This window comes from Sus scrofa, chromosome 2, assembly GCF_054392235.1.
Source record: "Sus scrofa isolate SSC_HxYL_T2T_F1_AM1 chromosome 2, Sscrofa_HxYL_maternal_Yorkshire_Landrace_v2.0, whole genome shotgun sequence".
NCBI classification, from domain to species: Eukaryota; Metazoa; Chordata; class Mammalia; order Artiodactyla; family Suidae; genus Sus; species Sus scrofa.
In genome coordinates, this window is record NC_139384.1 from 18544059 (window position 1) to 18567021 (window position 22963).

General features: G+C 46.9%; 1 protein-coding gene and 1 long non-coding RNA gene across 5 annotated transcripts in view; both read right to left on the bottom strand.

Annotated features, from left to right (window-relative positions):
• CSTPP1 (centriolar satellite-associated tubulin polyglutamylase complex regulator 1) overlaps positions 1-22963 on the bottom strand; it is a 206858-nt gene that overhangs the window by 12129 nt on the left and 171766 nt on the right. For all 4 annotated transcript variants that reach the window (XR_014836291.1, NM_001244835.1, XM_005660916.4 and 1 more), the window contains 1 exon segment: positions 13542-13626. Coding sequence is in view for 3 of the 4 variants with exons in the window: in NM_001244835.1 (NP_001231764.1) it covers positions 13542-13626 (85 nt within the window). In the remaining variant the exon portion in view is untranslated.
• LOC146405264 (uncharacterized) lies at positions 6329-11387 on the bottom strand. Its single transcript, XR_014837003.1, has 3 exons — positions 8976-11387; positions 7761-8601; positions 6329-7448 (listed from the first exon to the last, which is right to left on the bottom strand). It is a non-coding gene; the product is annotated as an uncharacterized LOC146405264 (long non-coding RNA).

A 22963-nucleotide genomic window follows, 5' to 3' on the forward strand; every position in this document is an offset into this window, starting at 1 on the left:
GGTACCCCGTAGTGGTTTTACTTGCATTTCTCTAATAATCAGTAATGTTGAACATCTTTTCATGTGCATTTTGGCCATCGTATGTCTTCTTTGGAAAATTGTCTTTTTAGATCTTCTGCCCATTTTTTGATAGGGTTGTTTGTTTTTTTGGTATTGAGCTGTAGAAGTGAATTTTGAATCTTGATTGGAGTTCCCTTGTGGCTCAGTGGGTTAAGGATCCAGTCTTGTCACTGCAGTGGCTTAGGCCACTGCCCTGGCCCGGGAACTTCCACATGCCGCAGGCTTGGCCAGGAAAAAAAAAAAGGAATCTTGATCTGTTCCTGGCCTCCTGGCCTAGCTGTCACAGTGCACACTCTCTTGTGATGCTGGGCAGCAGCAGCCGCAGCTCCCAGTCAGTCACGGGATCACAAGGGTGAACACAGACAGCCGTCCTGTTTTTCACTTTCAGTACAACGACCAATCAAGTACATGAGATATTCAACACTTTATTATAAAATTAGCTTTATGTTAGATAATCAGCTTTATGTGTAAGTGTTCTGAGCACATTTAAGGTAGGCCGGGCTAAGCTATGATCTTTGGTAGGTTAGGCGTATTAACTGCATTTTTGACTTTTCATATTTTCAATTTACAATAGGTTAGGTTTATCAGGACATAAGCCCATTGTAAATCGAGGAAGATCTGTATCGCAATATAATTAAAATATTACAAATTCACCCTTTAAAAGTGTTTTTTTTAGTATATTCACAAAGTTGTGCAATCACCGCCATCGCCTAATTCCTGAAGTTGTAATTCTTGCTAATCAGCATGCTCCTGAGACAGGCCCTGCCACACCAGGGCTTCCGAGCCAATTGCCATAGCATCTTCCATTCTCAGCTACAGACAGCTATGAATGGGGCCCGCCCTTCCAGCCTCAGAACTGGTCTGCAGCTTTCTACCAGGAGCAGTTCTTGACTATGAACATTCGCACTTTGTTTTTTGCTTTTTCTTTTTTTTGGCTGCGCCTGCAGCATACAAAAGTCCCCAAGCCAGGGACTGAACCTGAGCCACAGCAGTAACCCGAGCCGCAGCAGTGACAAGGCCGAGTCCTTGAGTGCTCGGCCACCAGGGAATTCCATTACCCTCTTTTAAGATGGGCAGCCAGGGACGAGTGAAGGCACAGCCATCAGAGGGCAGGAGACCCATCTCTGTGGGAGCAGGGCAGCCCTGCGTGCGCTCTGGTTTTAACCCCCGCTCCTTGGTGGGCTGAGACTTATTGGTCAGGAGGGACAAGCAGGCTAGTTGGGGGAAGCAGATGGTGGCAGGGGCTTTCTTTCTGAGGGACAAGTGGCCAGATCCCAGCAGCACGTATGCACAGGATCAGAGGTTTTCTTGATTGCAAGCAGCGACGTTGGCTGCCAGAAAAGCCAATTGGATCTCAGCTGTCGTTAACAGCAACACTTCTCTGTTCAGCCAGAAACCTGGGAGTCCTTCCTCCTGACACCCTGGAAACTGCCTCCCTTGCCTGCCCCACATCAGTCAGTCGCCAAGCCCTATCGACCCCATTCTGGACATTTCTCTTGAATTTACTTCATTCCACTTCCATGGCCCCATCTGATGCCCACCTCCACCTCTTTTTCCTGGACCACTAAACAACACTCTTGACTCTTTGAATGTCCATATTGTGGGCAGAAAGATCTTTTAAAAATTGCGAATTTGGCCATTTTACGCCTCTCCTTAAAATCCTTCATGGGCTTCTCATTGGCCTTGGAGCAAAGTCTCCCATCCTTATCCTGGCTTATGAGCTGCATGATCTGCCCTCTGCCTCTGCTCACCTCTCTAGACTCACTGGAGGCCACAGGCAGTGTCCCTCACTCCATTCCAGGCACAGATCCTTCAGTTCTTCCTTCCTGCTGCCCCTCAGACGAGCCACCCCGCCCATGACAATGCTCCCGCCCCCATGGCCCTCTCCCCACCTGCTTGCCTGATGCCCACTTGCTCTTCAGGGAGCAGCCACAGGGCACCTCTTTGGGAGGCCCTCCCTGTCTCAGGTGAGGGTGGGCCTGTGCAGTTCTCTGCGGCCTCCTCACACAGTTCTGTCTGCCTTCGCCCCAGACTAGAAAACCCATCAAGGGACACACTGCTGTCTCCCTGCATGCAGCCTGACTCAGGCGCCGGCGTGGTGCAGGGCACACAGGGAGTGCTTGGTAAATACTTGCTGAATGAAGGAAAACACAAACACGTGACTGAGACGGGTCACAGTACCCTTTCATCTTCCACTGGCAAGGTGATCTGACACTACGTTCAGCTCTGGACAGTCCATTTGAGAGAATAAACCCGAATCACGGAATAGGGGGTCAGAGTATAGAGTCTGCACACCAGGATATCAGGCAAATGACTGCCTTTAGACCCTTTAGCCTGGAAGGGAGGACAAAGGAGGAAGTAAGGCCGAGGCCTGACCACTGAAGGGCTGTCCCCGAGGGAGATATCACAGAGATCTAGAGTGCAGCTCTGGATGGCTTTTTCAAGATGCCCAGCTCTGGGATGACGGCTGCTTTGTGAAGCAGCGAGCTGCTTGTTGCTGGAGACATTCAAGCAGAATACATCCCCAAAGTCTGCAAGAGCTGCTTCTAGCTCTGACAGAGTGCCATCCTGAGGGCAGACAGAACAAACGGCTTCTCCTGCTAATATGGCTCTGGAGGAGGAAAAGTTTGCTGTTCAGAGGACTGTGGCTGCAGAAAAGTCTGAAAAACTTACAAAAAGGTGCTTTTAGAAACACCACATGCTGCACTGTCCATCTCCAAACTAATGCTCTGACATAAAAGTTCTGGGCATCTGGTGTTGGAGTCTTGGCAAAACTGTGGGGAAAGGCTGGAAGGAGGCTACAGATCTGCCTTTGCCTTTGGTGACAGGGACAATCCCAGGTTGTAGGCCCTCCAACCCACCGATGGCTCCCTCGCCCTGAACTCCAACTTGCTCCCCCCCGACCCAGGGCTCAAGAGGAGTTTCTTGAAGACAAGGTCATCCACATGTGCCGTTTTCCAGTTGATGGCAGTTGGCTCAACACCCCTTCCTGCCAGAGGCCTTCTGCTAACGTGCCAGCCGCTTCTGACACCTGGAGGAGACGGCCGCTCCTGCTTTGAAGTGGAGCCAGCACTGAGCTGCTGCCAACGGGAGTCCGTACAAATCCATTGGATCATGGAGGGATCCTTGCAGGCCAGGCCTCAGCGCTTGAGAGAGGGCCTCTGGGGGGGAGTAAAGGCACTCGAGTTCAGGCTGGCTCTGAGTAGAACCACGTGGAGGGCGGAGCCCAGGGCAGCGATGGGAATGGAGAAAGAGCACCTGGCTGGGTCTGTGCTAATCCTGAGGGGGCTGGCTGTGTTCTCCCCGATGCTGACTTCCAACAGCTGGGCTGGGCTGGCTGGCTGGGAGGGAAGTGGGTGCCAAGGAAGCAACAGCTTTCAGCCAAACCTGATGACTTGCCAACTTCCTATTCACCCTTAAGGGTCAGTATCTGTGGTCTAGTGGCACAAGCTGTACACTTTATTTTATTTTATTTTTTTGCTGTTCTAGGTAAGCAGACTGGGATCAAAGCCTAGCTCTGGCACTCACTGGCCAAGTTACCTTTTTCTTGGGCAAGGTATGTTTTCTTTCCAAGTTTCAGTTTCCTCATCTGTAAAGAGATAATTATAGTTCCTATTTCACAGAAGTCTTGTGAGGATTCAATACAGTGCCATGCCGTGCCTGTCCTATTGTTATATACTAGCATACAAAATCACTCAAAATAAGTGTTAGCTGCTACCAATAAGTATATTCTAGCTGGTTTCAGGTGGTGGAAGAGCTCAAAATAGCAAATAAAAATATAGCCCAGGGGAAGTGAGTGTTGCCAGCATCCAGCCAGGCAGAGGCTTGCAGGCGGAAGCCAGCTATCCCGTTTCAAGTCCATTCGAGGGAAGCCAGGCCTCAGCCAGGGCCGGAAAGAAGGGCCTCCTTCTATAACTGCTCTTCTTTGAGGAGGTCATCTGAGCAGTGTGGCACATGGGGGCCGCTCAAGTGTGTCCCCAAGTCTGTTTGGTTTCCCAGGGCACCCGCAGGGAAGACACTTCCAACCCTCCTGGGGGCCTATTGCGCTACACTTAGCAAACACCCTGAGTGGGAGAAGGGACAGCGCCACCAGCAGGAAGGTGTTATTGCCGCTAGAGAGCACAGAGCCGCTGCAGGTAGCCAAGGAAACGTGATTAAAGTCAGAGAGACCTGTGTTTGAATCACAGCTCTTTTGCTTCCAGCTTAAAACCCCAGTCAAGTCTCTGAACCTCTGTGTTCTCAGCAAAGTAATCCACTGATCTTACCTCATAGGATTAATATGAGAAGAAAATGCAATGATAGATGTACAGCACTGGCAGAGTGACCCTTACGAATACTAAGTTGTCATCGTAGTGGTTGCTGCCCTCTCTCTCTGGACCCAGCTTCTTAGGCACCACAGGGTAGGTGGGTTTGTTGCACGCTGGGGGTGCAGGCTGGAGCCCCAGGAGAGCCACGACCTGGACCCTCGATGCTGCTTTGAGGGCCTGGACTTGGAGCAGCTTGTATGACACAAGGGTGCTTCCAACACAGTCCAGAAGAGGGGCAATCCCAAGGAAGGGTCAAGGGAAACCTTGACGGCACGTGCAGGAGGTGGCCAGAGTGTAGTTGTGTTCTCACTCATGGCCTCGACATTAAGACATGGTCCACAGAGGTGCCCCGGGTCTTTCCCAAGAAGCCTTAAAGCTGGGGGCGAACAGTCCCTTGCTCTTTGGATAAACCCAAACCCAGTGCAAGGCCTGTGAGGCATCCTTTCCTCTCCCAGCCCCCAATTCCTCAAACTCCAGGCCTGATGGCTCCTCCCTAAGCAGTTCCCTTACGTCCTTGGAGGCCAGGCTTTTTATTTTCCCTAGTCAGCCTTCTCTCTCACTGCTTCTTCCTTAAATCCTAGCCACCCTTTCCTTTTTTTTTTTTTTTTTTTAATTATTTATTGGAGTTCCTGTTATCAGGATCCTTGTTGTCTCTGCAGTGCTGCAGGTTTGCCTGGCAACTTCCATATGCCGCGGGTGTGGCCAAGAATTATTTATCATTATTATTCTTTGGATGTGCCCGAGGCATGCAGAAGTTCCCAGGCCAGGGATTGAACCTGCGCCACAGTAGTAACCAGAGCCACTGCAGTGACAATGCAGGATCCCCAACCCACTAAGCCACCAGGCAACTTTTTTTTTTTTCCTTCTCAGTTTTGCTTTTTTTTTTTTTTGGTTTTTAGGGCCGCACCTGAAGCATACGGAGGTTCTCAGGCTGGGGTCTGAATCGGAGCTACAGCTGCCAGCCCACGCCATAGCCACAGCAGCGCGGGATTCAAGCCACATCTGTGACCTACACCTCAGCTCATGGCAACGCCAGATCTGAGCAAGACCAGGGATTGAACCTGCAACCTCATGGTTCCTAGTGAGATTTTTTTCTGTTGTGCCACGACAGGAACTCCATGAGATGTGCCAGTGTTGATGGATATATTTATCTCCCTGTATCCATGTGAGCTGCTGTACAGAATCCCACAGAAAGGAGAAAACACACTGTCCTTTCTACTGCACAGGGGCAGGGAGAGTGTTCTACTGATAGCTATTATAAACAATGCTGCATGTTTCCTTATAACCAGGCACACCTCCTGAATTTTTCAAGATTTGCCCAAATTGCTTTGAAGTGATTATACCAATTTACACTCCCAACAGCAGTTTATGAGAGTTCCCACTATTCCACATGCTCACTAATGCTTGTATTATCTCTTTGAAATTTTTGCCAATTGGATGGGTGTGCAGTGGTATCTCAATTTAATTGGCATTTCCCTGATTACTGGTGAGTTTGGCCACAAAACTATGCCCAACTATGTATTATCTACCTGTAACTTTGGGCTACTTGCTACTGAGACTCTTTATCTTTTTCTTTTTCTTTTCTTTTTAGGGCCACATCCACTGCATATGGAAGTTCCCAGGTTAGGGGTCAAATCGGAGCTGCAGCTGCTGGCCTGTCCCATAGCCACTGCAGCTCAGGATCCAAGCCACGTCTGCAAACTACACCTCAGCTCACGGTAATGCTGGTCCTTAACCCACTAGCGGGGCAGGGATCCAGCCTGTGTCCTTAGGGATACTGGTCGGGTTCATTACCGCTGAGCCACAGCAGGAACTCTCTTCATCTAGGAGTTCTTCATAAACAATTACTGAAACAATTACTGAGAATGAAAAATCTTGCAGACTATTCGGTTGTTAGTTAAATACACAGAAAATATCTTTTTCTAGTCTCTGGCTTGTCTTTCAACTTTGTTTATAGTATCTTTTGTTGCATAGAAAATTTTCATCTTAATTCTCCAGTGGTCTGTTGGGGTAGGGTTCAGCACTTGCACTGTTGTGGCCAGGCTACAATTTGCCATGAGGGAATTTGAGCTTCCTAGCAGATGATTCCCCTGTCTCTAGAATGTCAGCTCCACAAGGGCAGGGGCAGTTTTGCATTTTATACTTAGGTCTGTTATCTATATGAAATTGACTTCTGAAGTAGGGATCTGAAGTAGGGATTTAATTTTATTTTATCCTATATGGATAAACAATTTCCCCACCACTACTGACTGAATCATCCTTTTCCCCACTGCTCCACAATACTACCTTTTTACAAATATCATGCTTTTATAAATGCAAGGTTCTCTTCTGGCCTGTCTAGTGTGACCCATTTGTCTGTTCTTACCCTAGTACCATACCATCTTAATTATGATGGCCTTATAACATAAGAAGTTGATAGAGAAAGTTCATCTCTCACTAATCCTTCAGGTCCCAGACTCAACCTCTCTGCCTTATTTGTAAAAGCTTACAAATAAGCTTAGGGTGGGTATCATGTTTTTACATCCCTACAGCACCCAGTTCTTCATTTATTTTAAGTCTGCTGCTCTGTAATTTTGTAAGTTCTTCAAGGGGTGGAATAACATTTGTTTTGCTCCCTGTCATAGCTCCTCCACAAGCATAATGACTGGCACATAGCAGGTCCTCAGTAAATATTTGGTAAATGAAAGAATGGGGAAGGAGGGGATAGTCTGTTTAGGTGAAAGATCTTTTGGGGCAACAGAACTGCCTCATGGTAGATCAGATCTGGGAAGGAGACTATGCAGAAGGATACTGCAGTGAGTGGAGAGGTGTAAAGAAAGACACCAAGAAAGCATGAAACTATATCCTCAGGGCATGGTATGAGGTCTGGCAGATAGTTGGTGCTCAGTAAAAATGTGAAAAATGAATATAGGATGAAGTATCACTCCCCAGTTATTAATTATAATAGGTAATATTTTCTGAGGGGGTTGTGACAGGTATTTTACATGCCTTATCTCATTTAATCCTAAAAGCAACTCTATGAGACAGGTGCCATTATTTATTTCTTTTGGCCATGCCCACAGCATGCAGAAGTTTCTGGGCCTGGAGTTCCCGTCGTGGCGCAGTGGTTAACGAATCCGACTAGGAACCATGAGATTGCGGGTTCGGTCCCTGCCCTTGCTCAGTGGGTTAACGATCCGGTGTTGCCGTGAGCTGTGGTGTAGGTTGCAGACGCGGCTCGGATCCCGAGTTGCTGTGGCTCTGGCGTAGGCCGGTGGCTACAGCTCCGATTCAACCCCTAGCCTGGGAACCTCCATATGCCGCGGGAGTGGCCCAAGAAATAGCAACAACAACAACAACAAAAAAAAAAGACAAAAAAAAAAAAAAAAGACAAAAAAAAAGAAGTTTCTGGGCCAGGGATTGAACCTGCGCCAAAGCAGTGACCTGAGCTGCTGTAGTGACAATGCCAGACCCTTAGCTTGCTGTGCCACAAGGGAACTGTGACAGGTGCTATTATTATTTCCACTTTAAAGATGAAGAAACTCGGAGTTCCCTTTGTGGCTTAGCAGAAATGAACCCGACTAGTACTCATGAAGATTTGGGTTCAATCCCTGCCCTCATTCAGTGGGTTACGGATCTGACATTGACGTGAGCTATGGTGTAGGTCGCAGATGTGGCTTGGATCTGGCACTGTTGTGGCTGTGGCGTAGACTGGAGGCAGCAGCTCTGATTCAACCCCTAGCCCGGGAACCTCCATATTCTGCGGCCCTAAAAAGCAAAAAAGAAGAGGAAGAAACTGAGTCTCAGAGGAGTTGCTAAGGTCACAAGCTTGTGAGTGAAGGAGGCGAGATCTGAATCCAGGGCTATCTGGCTCCAGTATCTGAGTCCAACACCATTGGGTCATCCCATCTTAGTGACACAGGGACCAGCTGGAAAACAACACTCTTAAAGGAGGACGAATTGTTATGCCTAAAACTAGCTATCTTAGCATTTACGTGCTTTCCAAGCACGTAATATGTACTCAGCATATAACCACGATAAAAGAGCTTTTCCTATTAAACATATATTACTCACCAGGAAATCTGGCTTTCAGTGAGGGAGAAGTGAGTTAAATAGTGTTTCAGAGGACAAGAGAAGGAAATGCAATTCCTTTTAATACAATCAATATTAAAATGCCTGAATGAGATTGGTAGGCAATGCTCCAAAGCAGCGGTTCTCAAAGTGTGGTTCCAGACCACGAACATCACCTGAGGACCTGTGGGAAATGTGAATTCTTTTTTTTTTTTTTTTTTTAAGGGTGTTTCTTTTATTTTTTTTATTTTATTTTTTTTTCTTTTCCTTTTTTTTTTTTTTTTGTCTTTTTTTTTTTTTTTTTTTTTTTTGTCTTTTTGCTATTTCTTTGGGCCGCTCCCGCGGCATATGGAGGTTCCCAGGCTAGGGGTCTAATCGGAGCTGCAGCCACTGGCCTACGCCAGAGCCACAGCAACGCGGGATACGAGCCACTTCTGCAACCTACACCACAGCTCACGGCAACGCGGGATCGTTAACCCATTGAGCAAGGGCAGGGACCAAACCCGCAACCTCATGGTTCCTAGTCGGATTCGTTAACCACTGCGCCACGACGGGAACTCCAAGGAAATGTGAATTCTTGAGCCCCACCCCAGACCCACTGACCTCTGAGGATGGGGCTGGGCTACATGAAGTCGAACAAGTTCCTGCAGATGACTCTGATGCGCACTCAAGCTGGAGAACCACTGCTTTAAATCTTTGCCCCTGGAGAGCAGCTTCCCAACCCTGTGTCATCTGGCCTTGAATGCGTTACAGGTGTGATGGTCCCCCTGGCTCAGCTGGGAGGCGGCAAGAGCCTGTCCCTACCCTACTTTTTGTTATATATTATTTTCTGAGTGTTGTGAAGAGAAAAAAAGGCCAGGAAACACTTCCTTAGGGAACCCAGGAACTTCTCACTTATTAAAAAAGAATCTGGTAATAATAATAATAATACCAACATTAGTTTAACAGCAAGAAACTATTTTTTTTTTTTCTCTTTTGGCTGCCCCGCAGCATATGGAATTCCTGGGCCAGGGACCAGATCTGAGCCACAATGCCAGATCCTCAACCCACTGTGCCAGGTTGGGGATCGAAATCCAGAGACACCACTGATCCAGTTGAGCCACAGTAGGAACGCCAAGAAAGTATTTACTGAATGTCTATAATGTGTTAAGCAACTTACATATGTTTTTTTGGTTGAAATCTTACAGTTACCCTATGAGTTGGTTATTATTATTAGCCCCATTTTATAGATATTGGAACAAGACTTAGAGAAGTTAGGAGAGATCCTCAAGGTGATCGAGTTAATAGAGCACAGGTGGCGTGTACATCTTGGTCTGCCTAACCCCATGATACCTGTGCTCTTATAGGTCAAGGGTGATACCACTGCTTCTAACAATGAGCGTTTGCTCTGTGCCAGGTATTGTTTTAAGCACATCACATGCTTCTTCAGTGATTACAACTATGATTATTCTCACTTTACAAATGAGGAAACTGAAGCTCAAAGCAATTAAGTAACTTTCCCGAGGGCATACGCTGGTACATTGTGGAAACAGGATTTGAACTCAAGAAGTTCAGCTCTGGTTGAATGCTCTTAACCTTCAGGAAAGCCTCCATGCAGGATGGATACAGGGATGCTATGGTGACTGTTTAGGGATAGAACCATGTGAGAACTCCCACCACTGCAGCAGTGTGTGAGGTGGAGGGGCTCTCTGGCTGTGGGGTCATGGAGTCTGCTCTTTTCTTTCCTGTGTCTCCAGCTCACACCTGCTGCTCGAGGCCCTGGCCATGGTGCCTGCAGCACATAAGTCAGGTGCATGTGGGGCTTCCCTGCCCCTGAGCAGGCTCTGGTCTACAGCTGCCTGTGGACTACATTCTTTGATGCACACATCATCAGAGACAGAGCCTCCTTCTGCAGCCTGTCCCTAGACCTCAGGGCCATGAATAAAGTTAGCCCAGCAGTGACATGGGAGAGGGCAGTGCCTCTTCTAGTCATAGGAACGGCCTTGGAGGCCTAACCACCCCCATTTGCAATTCTGGTCCAAAGCCTGGGCTTGTGTATGAGGAAGCTGGGATCCTGACCTTCAGGACATGATGAGAACAGCTTAGACAATCGGGGTGTGTGTGTGTGTGTGTGTGTGTGCGCACTTTCTGGGATGGACACAATTTCCACACACACTCCAGCTAGAGTGGAGTGGGAAAGAGTGGTACTGGGGAGGTGGGGTCGACGCAGAAGCCCGGGTCCTGAATTCGTCTCTAATTTTGCAGCCAGTATCCCGGGGCTCACCATGGGCCCTTCTGCTGTTTACACTGGCATTTCTGTAATTCCCTCACATTCCCTGCTACCGGCTGGACTGGCTACCATGCTGTCTCCTCCTCAAATGGAACGTCTGAAGTTTCTCTCCAACAGTAGGCCTCTGGGTGAGGAGCGGTGAGCTTCTGCCACAGCTATGGGAATGTCACTCCTTGGTATCAATGATTGTAAGGGTCCGTGGATTTTAGAGGATTCGATTCCTTCTTACCTGAATCTTGTGGTGCTTACATACAACAGACTGTCTGGAAGGGTCTGGGAGATGGGGCAAAGGAAAAACGGGGCTGTTGGGGTAGAAAATCTTACAGAAGGTTCACTGCCTACTTTTCAGGAATGGGAAACGAGGATGTGGGCTACTGTGGAGTGATTGAAACCAAGGTGGCCAGTCACAAAGTGGTGGCAGGCTGGGATCAAGACCCAAAGGACTCTTTTCTTCTTCTCCTTCTTTTTAAAATTTTATTGGAGGATAGTTGACTTAAAATGTTGTGTTAGGTTCAGGTGTCCAGCAAAGTGAATCAGTTCTACACATACAGACATCCATTCTTTTTCAGATTGTTTCTTCATGTAAGTTATTAGAGAATATTGAGTAGATTTCCCTGTGCCATTATGTAGCAGGTCCTTGTTGGTTGTCTATTTTATACGTAGTAGTGTGTATATGTTAATCCCAAACTCCAAATTTATCCCCCCTTCCCATTTCCCCTTTGGTAACCGTAAGTTTGATTTCCAACTGTTTCTATTTCGTAAATAAGTTCTTTTGTATCATTTTTATTAGGTTACACATATAAGCGATAGCATATGATATTTGTCTTTGAATTACAACTTAGTATGATAATCTCTAGGTCAACCATGTTGCTGCAAATGGCATTATTTCTTTTTTTAAGGGCTGAGTAATATTCCACTGAATATATGTACCACATTTTTTTTTCTTTTTGCCTGAGCCCACGGCATGTGGAAGTTCTGGGCTAGGTGCTGAACCCGAGCCACAGCAGTGACAATACCAAATTCCTTAATTGCTAGGCCACCAGGGAACTCCTACCACATCTTCTTGATCCACTCCTCCGAGGATGGACATTTAGGTTGTTTCCATGTCTTGGCTATTGTAAATAGTGCTGCAATGAACATTGGGGTTCATGTATCTTTTTGTTTTTGCTTTTTAAAAAATGTTTTATTTATTTCTTTTTCTTTTTTTTTTAGGGCCACACCTGCGGCATATGGAGGTTCCCAGACTAGGGGTCAAATTGGAGCCACAGCTGCCGGCTTACACCACAGCCACAGCAACACAGGATCCAAGCTGCATCTGTGACCTACACCACAGTTCACGGCAAAACTGGATCCTTAACCCACTGAGCAAGGCCAAGGATTGAACCCGCATCCTCATGGATACTAGTCAGGTTCATTACCGCTGAGCCACGACTGCTGCCTCCTCATTTATTTTAAATGTCCAGAATATGCAAGTTTATAGAGACAAAAAGTGGTTGCCTAGGGCTTGAGAGGATGGGGGAGGGACTGAAGAGTAATGGTTTTCTTTTTTAGGGTAATTAAAATGCTTTATAATTGACTGTGGTGATGGGGGGACATGAATATACACTGACATCTGAACAACCTGGGTTTCAACTGCACAGGTCCACTTATATGTAGATTTTTTTTCAATAGCAAATACGTGATCCGTAGTTAGTTAAACCCGCGGATGCCAAACCTGCGGATCTGGAACTGTGTATATGGAGGGACTGTGGTGTGGAGAGTGGACTCTAAAGTTATACTCAGATTTTTGATCGCACAGTGAGTTGGTGCCCCAACCCCCCTCCTTCTTCACTGGTCAATTCTACTCTGTGAATATACTTGATTGATTGACTTAGGGAAGCTGGGAGTTTAAAAAAATTATTATTAAGGCTTTACTCTTTTAGAGTAGTTTTAGGTTCACAGTGAAGTTAAGAGAAAGGTGCAGAGCCCCCCATTATCAACATGCCCCACCAAAGTGATACCTTTGTTACCATCGGTGAGCCTACACTGACACTACATCACCCAAATGCCACAGTTTACATTACGGTTCCCTCTTGGTGGTGTACGTTCTGTTGATCTGGAGAAATGTCTAATGACACGTATCTGTCACGTACAATACAATACAGAGTATTTTCCTAAAAATCTGCTGTTCTAGCATGTTTCAGAAAACAAGATTTTTGTTACACTTCCATTTGCTGCCTTAGCTCAGATTTTCAGTTAAATAAGTAAAAGTTAACTGAGGCATAGCCCAACGACCTCATTTGGTTAAAAAATGTGAATGACTGTGAAACCAAACACAGAAATTAGAGGGTTCTAACTATTTCTTCCAAGTCTTCCTGGTTCTGGGCTCATCTTGAAAACCTTTTAACATAAATAATACAATTTATCCCTCCCTCAGTTGGGCTTTATCACCTTCATGCTTTCCAATCTCTAACCTCAACTCCCTCTATCACGAGTCGCTACCCACGCTTGCCCCACATTTTCTCAGAATATCCTCTAGGGATATTTCTGTGTGTGTGTGTGTGTGTGTGTGTGTGTGTGTGTGTGTGTGTGTGTGTGTTTGCCTCTTCATTTCACCCCCACCCCAACTCTATCTGCAGATCCTAAGTCTCCCCACAGAAACCACCAAGGATCACTTGGCTTCTTTTTGGAAATGTGGAAAGTGAGTATTACGTTTTTGGGCAAATCCCAAATAGACCCCTCTCCAGATGCCAGCGTCTTCCACATCAGTTTTATCTGCCTCTAATGGTGTGTTTGTCTGTACACATTTCAGGTTTCTCTAAGAAGCCCGGGCCAAAGAGGGGGCTGCGATGCCTTGCAGAGCCTGGGAGACATACCTGGCCGCTTTCTGGGTGAGCTCCAGCGGGAAATCCGGGCACAGCAATTGCAGCAAGCAGTGATATTCCTTCATGGTCAGCAGATCTGGAGTGGAGATGGAGAGGAGCACATTTGAAGCCACTGTTGTCTTTTTGGTTGTTTCACGGGTTTGAGGCTTACTCTTGGTAAAGCTGCTCTTTTAAAGGTGCATCAGTGTTAAGGCTGTGTTAGCCACTAATCCTCCAAGGGTGAGATTTTAAGATTAATATTTCTACAAAGTTTTTCCTGGATGGGAAGGCGTCAAGCTATAACATTTTGGGCAAAGGAGTGTCACAGGTTTGAAAGATGGTCAGGTGAGAAAGGGGCGTTAGAGGGGTACCTTTATTAGCCTTCTTAGCTTGGTTTTCCTTGTGTATGAAACCCCAAAAGAATGAGTCATTTCAAAACTGGCTAAATTTGCCGAAATTCTCTGGCATGGTAACATGTACCGCAACATGCCCAAAGACCATCCACAGAATATCTGGAAGCAGTACTAAGGCAAATGCAGTCTTACAACATATGGAGGAGGAGAATACGGCAGAGCAACCCACAGACCTAATGACCCTGTCATCCACTATTGTGCAGGCTGGCTTCTTTGGGATGCTACACACAAATCCAGTCATGTTATCATAAGAAGCCAAGTTGAGAGTCCAAGATATACACTCAAGGCAGCCAAATGACTCCTGATAACAGAAGTAGTGCTTTGGGAGAGATGAGCCAGGACTAGGCTCTGTGGCCCAGGGGAAAATCCAGAGAGGTAAATTGCAGGGAGGTTTATAGAATGCCAAGGGAGAGGAAAGACACTGACGCTTAAAAGTTGCCTTGTCACTGCGTGCACCAAAGCCAAAAGATTTTAGATCAGTCAGGCTGCTGCAGTCCGCAAGTATCCCATACCCAAAGCTGTTGGAACATGGAAGGGCGTGGAAAGCAGATCAAGCAACCTGGAAGCCCTGCTAACTGGGAGTCTGAGTGAGGGAAGGGGATCCAGAGGGCAGGGCTGCATTTGGGGAACAAAGATGATGATCACAGGCCCTTGGTTTCTTTGGACCTAAGTTAGCTCAAGCCACAGGAATCCGCATCTCCTGCTCCTGCGAGTTTGGTTGATGCTTTTCCAAGACAAAAACCCCAAATCGCCAGGGACAGGCCTGGGTTCCTACTACTTTTTCATCAAAGCTCAACTCAAGGTGGGGGCATAGAGTTAGACTAACCACACTGCCAAAGTCAAGGACACCAAAGCAACAGACTCAGTGTCAATGTAGGTCAAAGGATCAAGATGGCTTTTGTGGCCTTGCCTTGGCCACAGTGGGGTGTGCACTTTCCCCCTCCTCGCTCGCCTGACCTCCAGCACAGCCTAGGAGGAGGTTTTATTCTTCAAGGGAAGGAGTGACAGCCACACGTGGTCTCACAGACTTGGGGCGAGGGACAGGAAAGGAAGGGAGAAAAGCCACAGAATTGAATGTGTCCCCCACTTTATTCTCCCTCCAGAACTCCCCGTATAGAGAGGAATGAGTTCTGACGGAATTAAACAAGGGGAAGTTCTTCTTCTTCTTCTTCTTTTTTTTTTTTTTTTTTTTTTTTTTTTTTGTCTTTTTGCCATTTCTTGGGCCGCTCCCGAGGCATATGGAGGTTCCCAGGCTAGGGGTCCAATTAGAGCTGTAGCTGCCGGCCTATATCACAGCCACAGCAACACAAGATCTGAGCCACGTCTGCAACCTACACCACAGCTCATGGCAACACCGGATCCTTAACCCACTGAGCGAGGCCAGGGATCGAACTCGCAACTTCATGGTTCCTAGTCAGATTCGTTAACCACTGAGCCATGATGGGAACTCCCTAAACAAGGGGAAGTTCTATCTTTGAATCAAGAATGCTTTTCTAGGTTAAGCTTCTGCGGATGGATCTGATACCATTCTTAGGGGATCAGAGTATTTCTCAGTTATTCATATTCATTCCCTCAAATTATCTACAAGATGTCCTTGGGAAGACACACAGGGTGAAGGAAGATGAGAAGCTGAGAGAGAGAGAGAGAGAGTGAGTTGCATGAACCCCACATTTAATCAACAAAGACAATAATGGGAATCAGTCTCAGCCACCTGGTTTCTAGATCCTCAGCTCTCTTTAGGTTCCTTTTTTTTTTTTTTTTTTTTTTATCTTTTTCTTTTTTGGCTGTCCCCACCACATATGGATTTCATGGGCCAGGGATCAGATCTGAGCTGCAGTTGTGATCACTGCGCAGGGCCAGGGATCGAACCTACATCCCAGGGCTCAAGAAATGCTGCAGATCCTGTTGCGCCACAGTGGGAACTCCTTTCCTTAGGTTCTTGATTTTCTAACTCATGTACTTCAAATACTTGCTTTCTAAGGACAAAAGAATGACTTACCAAAATAATTTTACGTTTCTTCAATGGAATAATGGTTCTTAGAAATACTAAATATGTCAGAAAAACAGAATACATACTGTTTACCACCTTTTTTTTTTTTTTTTTGTCTTTTTGTCTTTTTTGTTGTTGTTGTTGTTGTTGCTATTTCTTGGGCCGCTCCCATGGCATATGGAGGTTCCCAGGCTAGGCGTTGAATCGGAGCTGCAGCCACCGGCCTACACCAGAGCCACAGCAACGCGGGATCCGAGCCACATCTGCAACCTACACCACAGCTCACGGCAACGCCGGATCCTTAACCCACTGAGCAAGGGCAGGGACCGAACCCGCAACCTCATGGTTCCTAGTCGGATTCGTTAACCACTGCGCCACGACGGGAACTCCTACCACCTTTTTTTTTTTTCCACTTTTTTTTTTTTTTTTTTCTTTTTTAGGGCAGTACCTATGGCATATGGAAGTTCCTGGGCTAGGGGTCAAATTGAAGCTGCAGCTGCTGGCCTACACCACAGGCACAGTCACAATCACATGGGATCCGAGCCTCATCTGCAACCTACACCACAGCCTGTGGCAAGGTTGGATCCTTAACCCACTAATTGAGGCCAGGGATCGAACCCACATCCTCATGGATACTAGTCATGTTTGTAACCCACTGAGCCACAGTGGGAACTCCCCTGTTCACCACTTCTGGAACTTGACTTTCCCAAATGTAAAGTGAGGAAGACAGATAAAGAGATAATAAAAGTGCTGTCAACTAAACAAGTCTGGCCTCCTTAACTGGAAGACAGCAGTTCTACTTCTATTAAAGCAGAGGTGAGACAATACCAAGGCCAGATGATTTCAAGGGAGAGGCATCTGTTACAGGAAGACACTCCTGGGTTGTACAGTGGGTATTTGGGAGAATGGTGAGTGGTAAGACTTGTTCTAAAATCAGAACGTTGATGAGCAAATGCGAGTTGTCCTCCTACTGTCCCTCAGGCAGAGAGACAAAATCTTCTTCAAATCTTGGCTCTCCAATTGCCCAGGTAGGCAACCTTGGGCAAATTGCTCAACCTCTCTAAATCTCAGTTTCTCATTGGTAAAAGGGGAATGATGATACCTACCTTCCAGGGTTGAAGTCAAGATTAAAAGAGATGATGTCTATAAAGTGCTAAGCAGAATGTCTAGAACATATTAACACCAAACAACTGAAGCTACTGGGGGTTTGTTTTTAAATCCTGAGGGCAAAGGGAGGAGAGCAAGGAGGAAGGTATTTCTTTCTGAGTTTAAATGCTTAAACACCCAGGATTGGTCTGCCTTGACACTTCTGACAGTTTGCTTGAGCCGAACCCATTTTTGGTTACCCTTCTGCAGTAAGCATTCACTGGATGCCCGCTCTGTCTTGGTGCAGCGTTACAGCAATGAGAGCCAGCGGTCTCCCCGGCTCCTGAGGCTTACACTCAGGCATTGGTTAACCCCAAACACTCCTGCCTATTTTGGGCCTTTTAGCTCTAAGAGCTCTCTCGAAGATCTGCCTTCCAGGCGGCCCTCATGCTTCAGGAATAACAGCTGTGAGACTGACTAGTGGCTGAGCTCTGTCTCAGGCTTTGAATTGGCTCACCTAACCTTCCTGACAACCTCAAGAAGTTTCCAGCCCCATTTGACAGATAAGGACATGGAGGCTTAGTGAGATGAAATCATCTGGTGAGTGAGGAGAGAAGGGTCCAGAGCCTGGGGGCCAGGAAAGGGACTTTGCTTTCCAGAGCAAGATCTTAGGCTGGGGGTAAGGGAAAGGAAGGGGGCCTAAGGGCTGGATGGGCTTAATAATGATAATAATGCTAACAGTTAACATTTGTTGAGCACTTACTATGGGCCAGACACTGTTCTTCCAAGGGTTTCCTTGTGCCATCTCATCTAATCTTCACTGTGGTTATCTCTGCTTCACAGACACACGAACTCAGATCATGTATGCTTAACTGGTGGAACTGGAATCCAAACTCTGGCAGTCTGGCTCCAAAGTTTACCCAACTAACATTTTCAAGCACCTTGATCTTATCGACTGTAGTGTGTGTAGGCTTAAAAGCTTGTTCACCCCTCCAAACAAAATGCAGGAACTAAATAGCTCCAGGTGAACTGGATCAAGGAGACAATTCAAGTGAATTGGGATTTCTTTCATGGACGAAATTGAGTCTGAAAGGTTCTAATTACCGTCAACAGGAAAGACTGCAGCTCCAGCACCACAGCCTGTGCTGGGCCGGAGGCCATGGAAGGGGGGACGAGGACACCTGTGCTGGTGGCTATGCCGCCATTTCCCCACCCCACCCACCTGCCGGTGTGCTACATCCTGGCAGGTGCAGGGAAGGTTGTGGTGTGTACCAACAGACGCCTTCTCTAAAGGATTCCCCCCACAATTAGGAAAGCTGCAGCCAGGAGGTCCTGAAAGTTCAAAGGCAAAGACATAAGACGACTTTGGTGTAAGATCAAAATCACTACACTTCCCACAAATTGGTGCTTCTCTTTTTGTGGGTGGTCAGAGTTGTGATACTTTCCTATTCTAAACCTTGTAATAGTCCCATTGACTGTGTGCCTGGTTCTGGACCAGAGGTTTCTACACCCTTGATCCTCTCATCTCGGGAGGCAGCACAGTATAGCACTGTGGCTCAGAGCATGGACTTCAGCGTTAGATTGCCTGGGTCCAAATCTGAGCTTTGACACTGATTTTAAATTACCTGACCTTTAAGTGCTCTGTGCCTCAGTTTTATAAAGTGGGGCTATAAAGTGGGGCTAACAATGATATTAGCATCATAGAGTTGTTGTGAATTAATGTAAACTACTGAGAACAGTGGCCCATCATAAGTGCTCCATTAGTATTTGCTATTAGTATTTTAGAAATAAAGGAGTTCCCGTCGTGGCGCAGTGGTTAATGAATCCGACTAGGAACCATGAGGTTGCGGGTTCGGTCCCTGCCCTTGCTCAGTGGGTTAAGGATCTGGCGTTGCCGTGAGCTGTGGTGTAGGTTGCAGAAGTGGCTCGGATCCCACGTTGCTGTGGCTCTGGCGTAGGCCAGTGGCTACAGCTCCGATTCAACCCCTAGCCTGGGAACCTCCATATGCCGTGGGAGCGGCCCAAGAAATAGCAACAACAACAACAAAGACAAAAAGACCAAAAAAAAAAAAAAAAAAAAAAAAAAAGAAATAAAGAGCCTAGAGTTTCTTTAAAGTTAATTAGTTTCTGAAGGAAACAGTCACAGGAGGGAGGACTGAGATTCAGACGTGAGCCTGTCTGCCTCCAACGTTCCTGCAGGTTCTACTGCAGGTGGGATCTGGCTGGTTCGGGGGAGACCTGACCTTGGATGAGAGGCTTGTGCAGGCCAGGAGACTGACAGACTTATATCTAAGTTAACACGCAGATACTCTCCAGGTGGGCTGCATTAAACTGGGCAGGGCAGTTGCGTTAGTGCAAAGCCCAGACTCTGCAATCAGACCATCTGGCTTCAAAACCTGGCTCCACTACTTACCACCAGTATGACTTGGACAGTTACACCACTTCTCTGAACCTTAGTTTCCTCATCTTAGAAATGGGACTAACCATAGCACCCACCCAATGAGATTGTTGTAAGACGCAAATAAGGTGATCTGTGTATAAGGCACTTTTCTGAAAAATTAGCAGAATGCTTAATAAATGGGAGATTTATTTAAAAATTATCAACTGATTAAGACTTGAAGTCCTATCATTAAGGCATCTTTGGATTTAACTAAAGCCCTCAACACAATGCCTGGCACATAGTAGGGATGAATGAATAAAGAGCTGCACTACAGTGACCCAGATGAAAATTCAGAGGAAGGAGTTTCTGGTCACTCCGTGAACACAGAGATGGGAAATCTCCAGGCCCAGGAGGCAATGACTATGAATTTAGGGCAGGGTGAGGGGATGCCAGGAGCTGTAAAGTGCTAAAAATGGAAACTGTCCTGTTTGGTAGGTACCACCATCCTCAGCGAACAAATCAATCACTGCAGGTGTAATGACTTTCATGGCCTTGCTGACTCCTAGTACTTTCTTATCAACTGCTCAAGCCAATCAGCTTGACTGTTTTCACTGTAATATATCACCAATTTTATCATGAAAATTAGAAGCAGCCTAGGGTTTACTTCCCAGTAATTTACTTTACTACTGTTACAATTCTAGCATGAATACTGGTGTTTTCAAGATTATCAACCCTGGAGTTCCCGTCGTGGCTCAGTGATTAACAAATCCGACTAGGAACCATGAGGTTGCGGGTTCAGTCCCTGGCCTTGCTCAGTGGGTTAAGGATCCGGCATTGCCGTGAGCTGTGGGGTTAGGTCGCAGATGTGGCTCGGATCCCTTGTTGCTGTGGCTCTGGTGTACGCCGGTGGCTACAGCTCTGATTCGACCCCTAGCCTGGGACCCCCATATGCCTTGGGAGCGGCCCAAGAAATGGCAAAAAGACACACACACACACAAAAAAAAATCAACCCTGACTCAAAATATTCTTTTGCTGGTTATCTCCCCTCCATTCCTAGAGAGTGACAGATGAGATTATTTAGCCTAAGAAAATGAATCTAGTCAGAAATTACTGATGCCCAATATATTCAAGGGTTAAGTCATTCTCACTTCCTCCTTTCTCAGAAAAGGAGGACCGAAGCTCTTCTCTTGTCTTTTCTACATCTGGTCTGCCTTCTTAATGTGGAAATGCCGGTTTCTAAAGCTCCACGGGGCTGCTTAGTCATCTCTACCTCCTCCTCACAGACCACCATGTGTGTCCACACACTTGCTCAGAACTGTGGCTGTGTTGTGGCTGTAGATGCCGCCTGCTTTTCTTGGGAAATAATGCCTTTTCCAGGGTCAGAGTGGTGTCACTAAAGGAGACTTGCGGAGGAATGCCCGGTGGAAGGAAGGAGGGCCATCTCTTTGTCCCTTCCTCAGAGAAGTTGTTCCCAAAGCCTGAATCAGGGGTTTTGAGCTCCCAAAGTATGGAGGATGAACTGGGGCTTAGCCTGAATTCACTTGCCTGAGTGCCTACATGCCGAGGGCTGGGTGAGCTAGTGCTGGGACGAGAGCCGGAGATAATGAAATGCTACCAAGCCACGGGGAATCCCAGAGGACTGGACAACCTCTAGTTGGTTGGCTGCATGATCTCAATAGGAACTACCACAGAGGCCAGAGAACACCACAGCCCAGGAGTGGACTCTCCAATTTTCAGCTACAATTGTTTTTATGTTCTTTTAGGCAGGGGTTGTGAAGGCTTTTTCCAAAGGACACTCACCCTCAGCCAGGCTGCTTTGCCAAGAGATGCTCGGAAGGACACGGATAATTCAGGGCATGACCATACCACCCCTTCCTTTCCCCGGGGCACTGAGGCTTTGGTACCAGTCCACAGCTGAGTAAATAGCTCAGGGCTACTCTGCAAGGAGGGGGAAGGGAGTGAGGTGGGGGAGGGGAGAAGAAGGAGGCAAGACTTCGGACAGCTTCACTCTCCACAAAGCACCAGGTACCACGAGTCACAGGAGGGCTGCTAACATCCTAGGGCCATGCTCCTGTCAAGCAAAACTGCAGGCTGTGTGCTTACATTTTATCTTCTTTGAAAGAACAACTGGATTTTATATGGTAAATGGAGGGAAATGATAATTATTTACTGAAAGGGAAATGATTTTACAAAAGGAATGAGAAGCAATGGTTTCTAATGACACCTGCGGGGTAAAGTACTTAGGCCATTATTAACACTATCCTTTGCCAACTCATTACTCCCCAGAGTATGTGTGGTAGGTTCAAACAGGGGCAGAAAGCCAGACTCTTTAGTGTTTATATTTTGCTATGACTAAGCCCAACATCAAGTGATTATTATTATTATTTTTTTGATCATGCCTGTGGCATGTGGAAGTTCCCAGGCCAGGGATCAAACCCGCGCCATAGCAGTGACCTGAGTCACTACAGTGACAATGCCGGATCCTTAACCCGCTTCGCCACAAGGGAACTCCATGACTATTTCTTTTTGACTAATATATATGTTATAGGCAAGGTATTAAGTCAGACAGTAACAATTTCATGGCAAAGTTTAGAATAAACAAAAGAAACTCTCCAGGAACTCTTTATATCATACAAAGATTAAAAAAATGTGAACATTTCTAATCAGGGCCTGAAAATTCTTCCTCGGGGATTATGTGTGGCACATCACGGCAATCTGATCAGGTCTTGGGCTAACTGTGGCCATCCTGAGCCACCACTGTGGACCTGAGCCCGAGGGCTGGGCTGATGTCTAAGAATCCTCTAAGCTGTGTCGGACCCTGGGGTCTTGCCCTCTCTTCTTCATGATGGGGTGTTGAGAGTCGGAGGACCAAGGCAAGGTTTGTGCTGGGGCGGGCACTGCATCAGACAGCACTGCTGACACGGAACACAACAGGCTGCACTTGGCTGGGGTGGGGAGCACAAGGAGCTGTGGAAGGAGGAACCAGCCAGGAGAAAAGAAGGTCCCCCTAGAAGCAACAGGGCTACTCTGCACAGGCGCAGTCTCCTGAAAGTTTGTTGACGAAATGGAGGCAGCTTTGGACACCAGAATGTGGAGCAGGATCTTGGCACCATCAGAGGCTCCCAAAGGGCTGAGTAGCCCGTCTAGGAAGTTCTTTCAAGACTAGCATTGCACCACCATTCACGTTCCCACCCAGAGACCAACTAGTCCAGCTCTCTCAGGTGTTTGCTGCTTCTCATTTTTGTTTAGAGACATGAGCACAGGGTGTGTCCTTTGAAACAGAGACTTCAGAGCCAAGGTGTCATTTTCATCCAGGAAGAAGCAAGTACTGTCACAAACTCCTGTGACCCACTCCTGATCTTAACAGAACAGAAACAGACAAACAGGCACAAGAGCTGGAAAAGGAACTTCATTCCCTCTTCAAGGTAAGTGAAGGTGAGAGGAAACATCCTGCCCTCTCAAGGGTGACGTATCTTCAATGCCTCATTTGATCTTTGAAAAACAGGCAGTAGTTTAAATTCCCTTATATGGGTTTTACGGCCATAATGAGGGTTTTCGTGTTGTT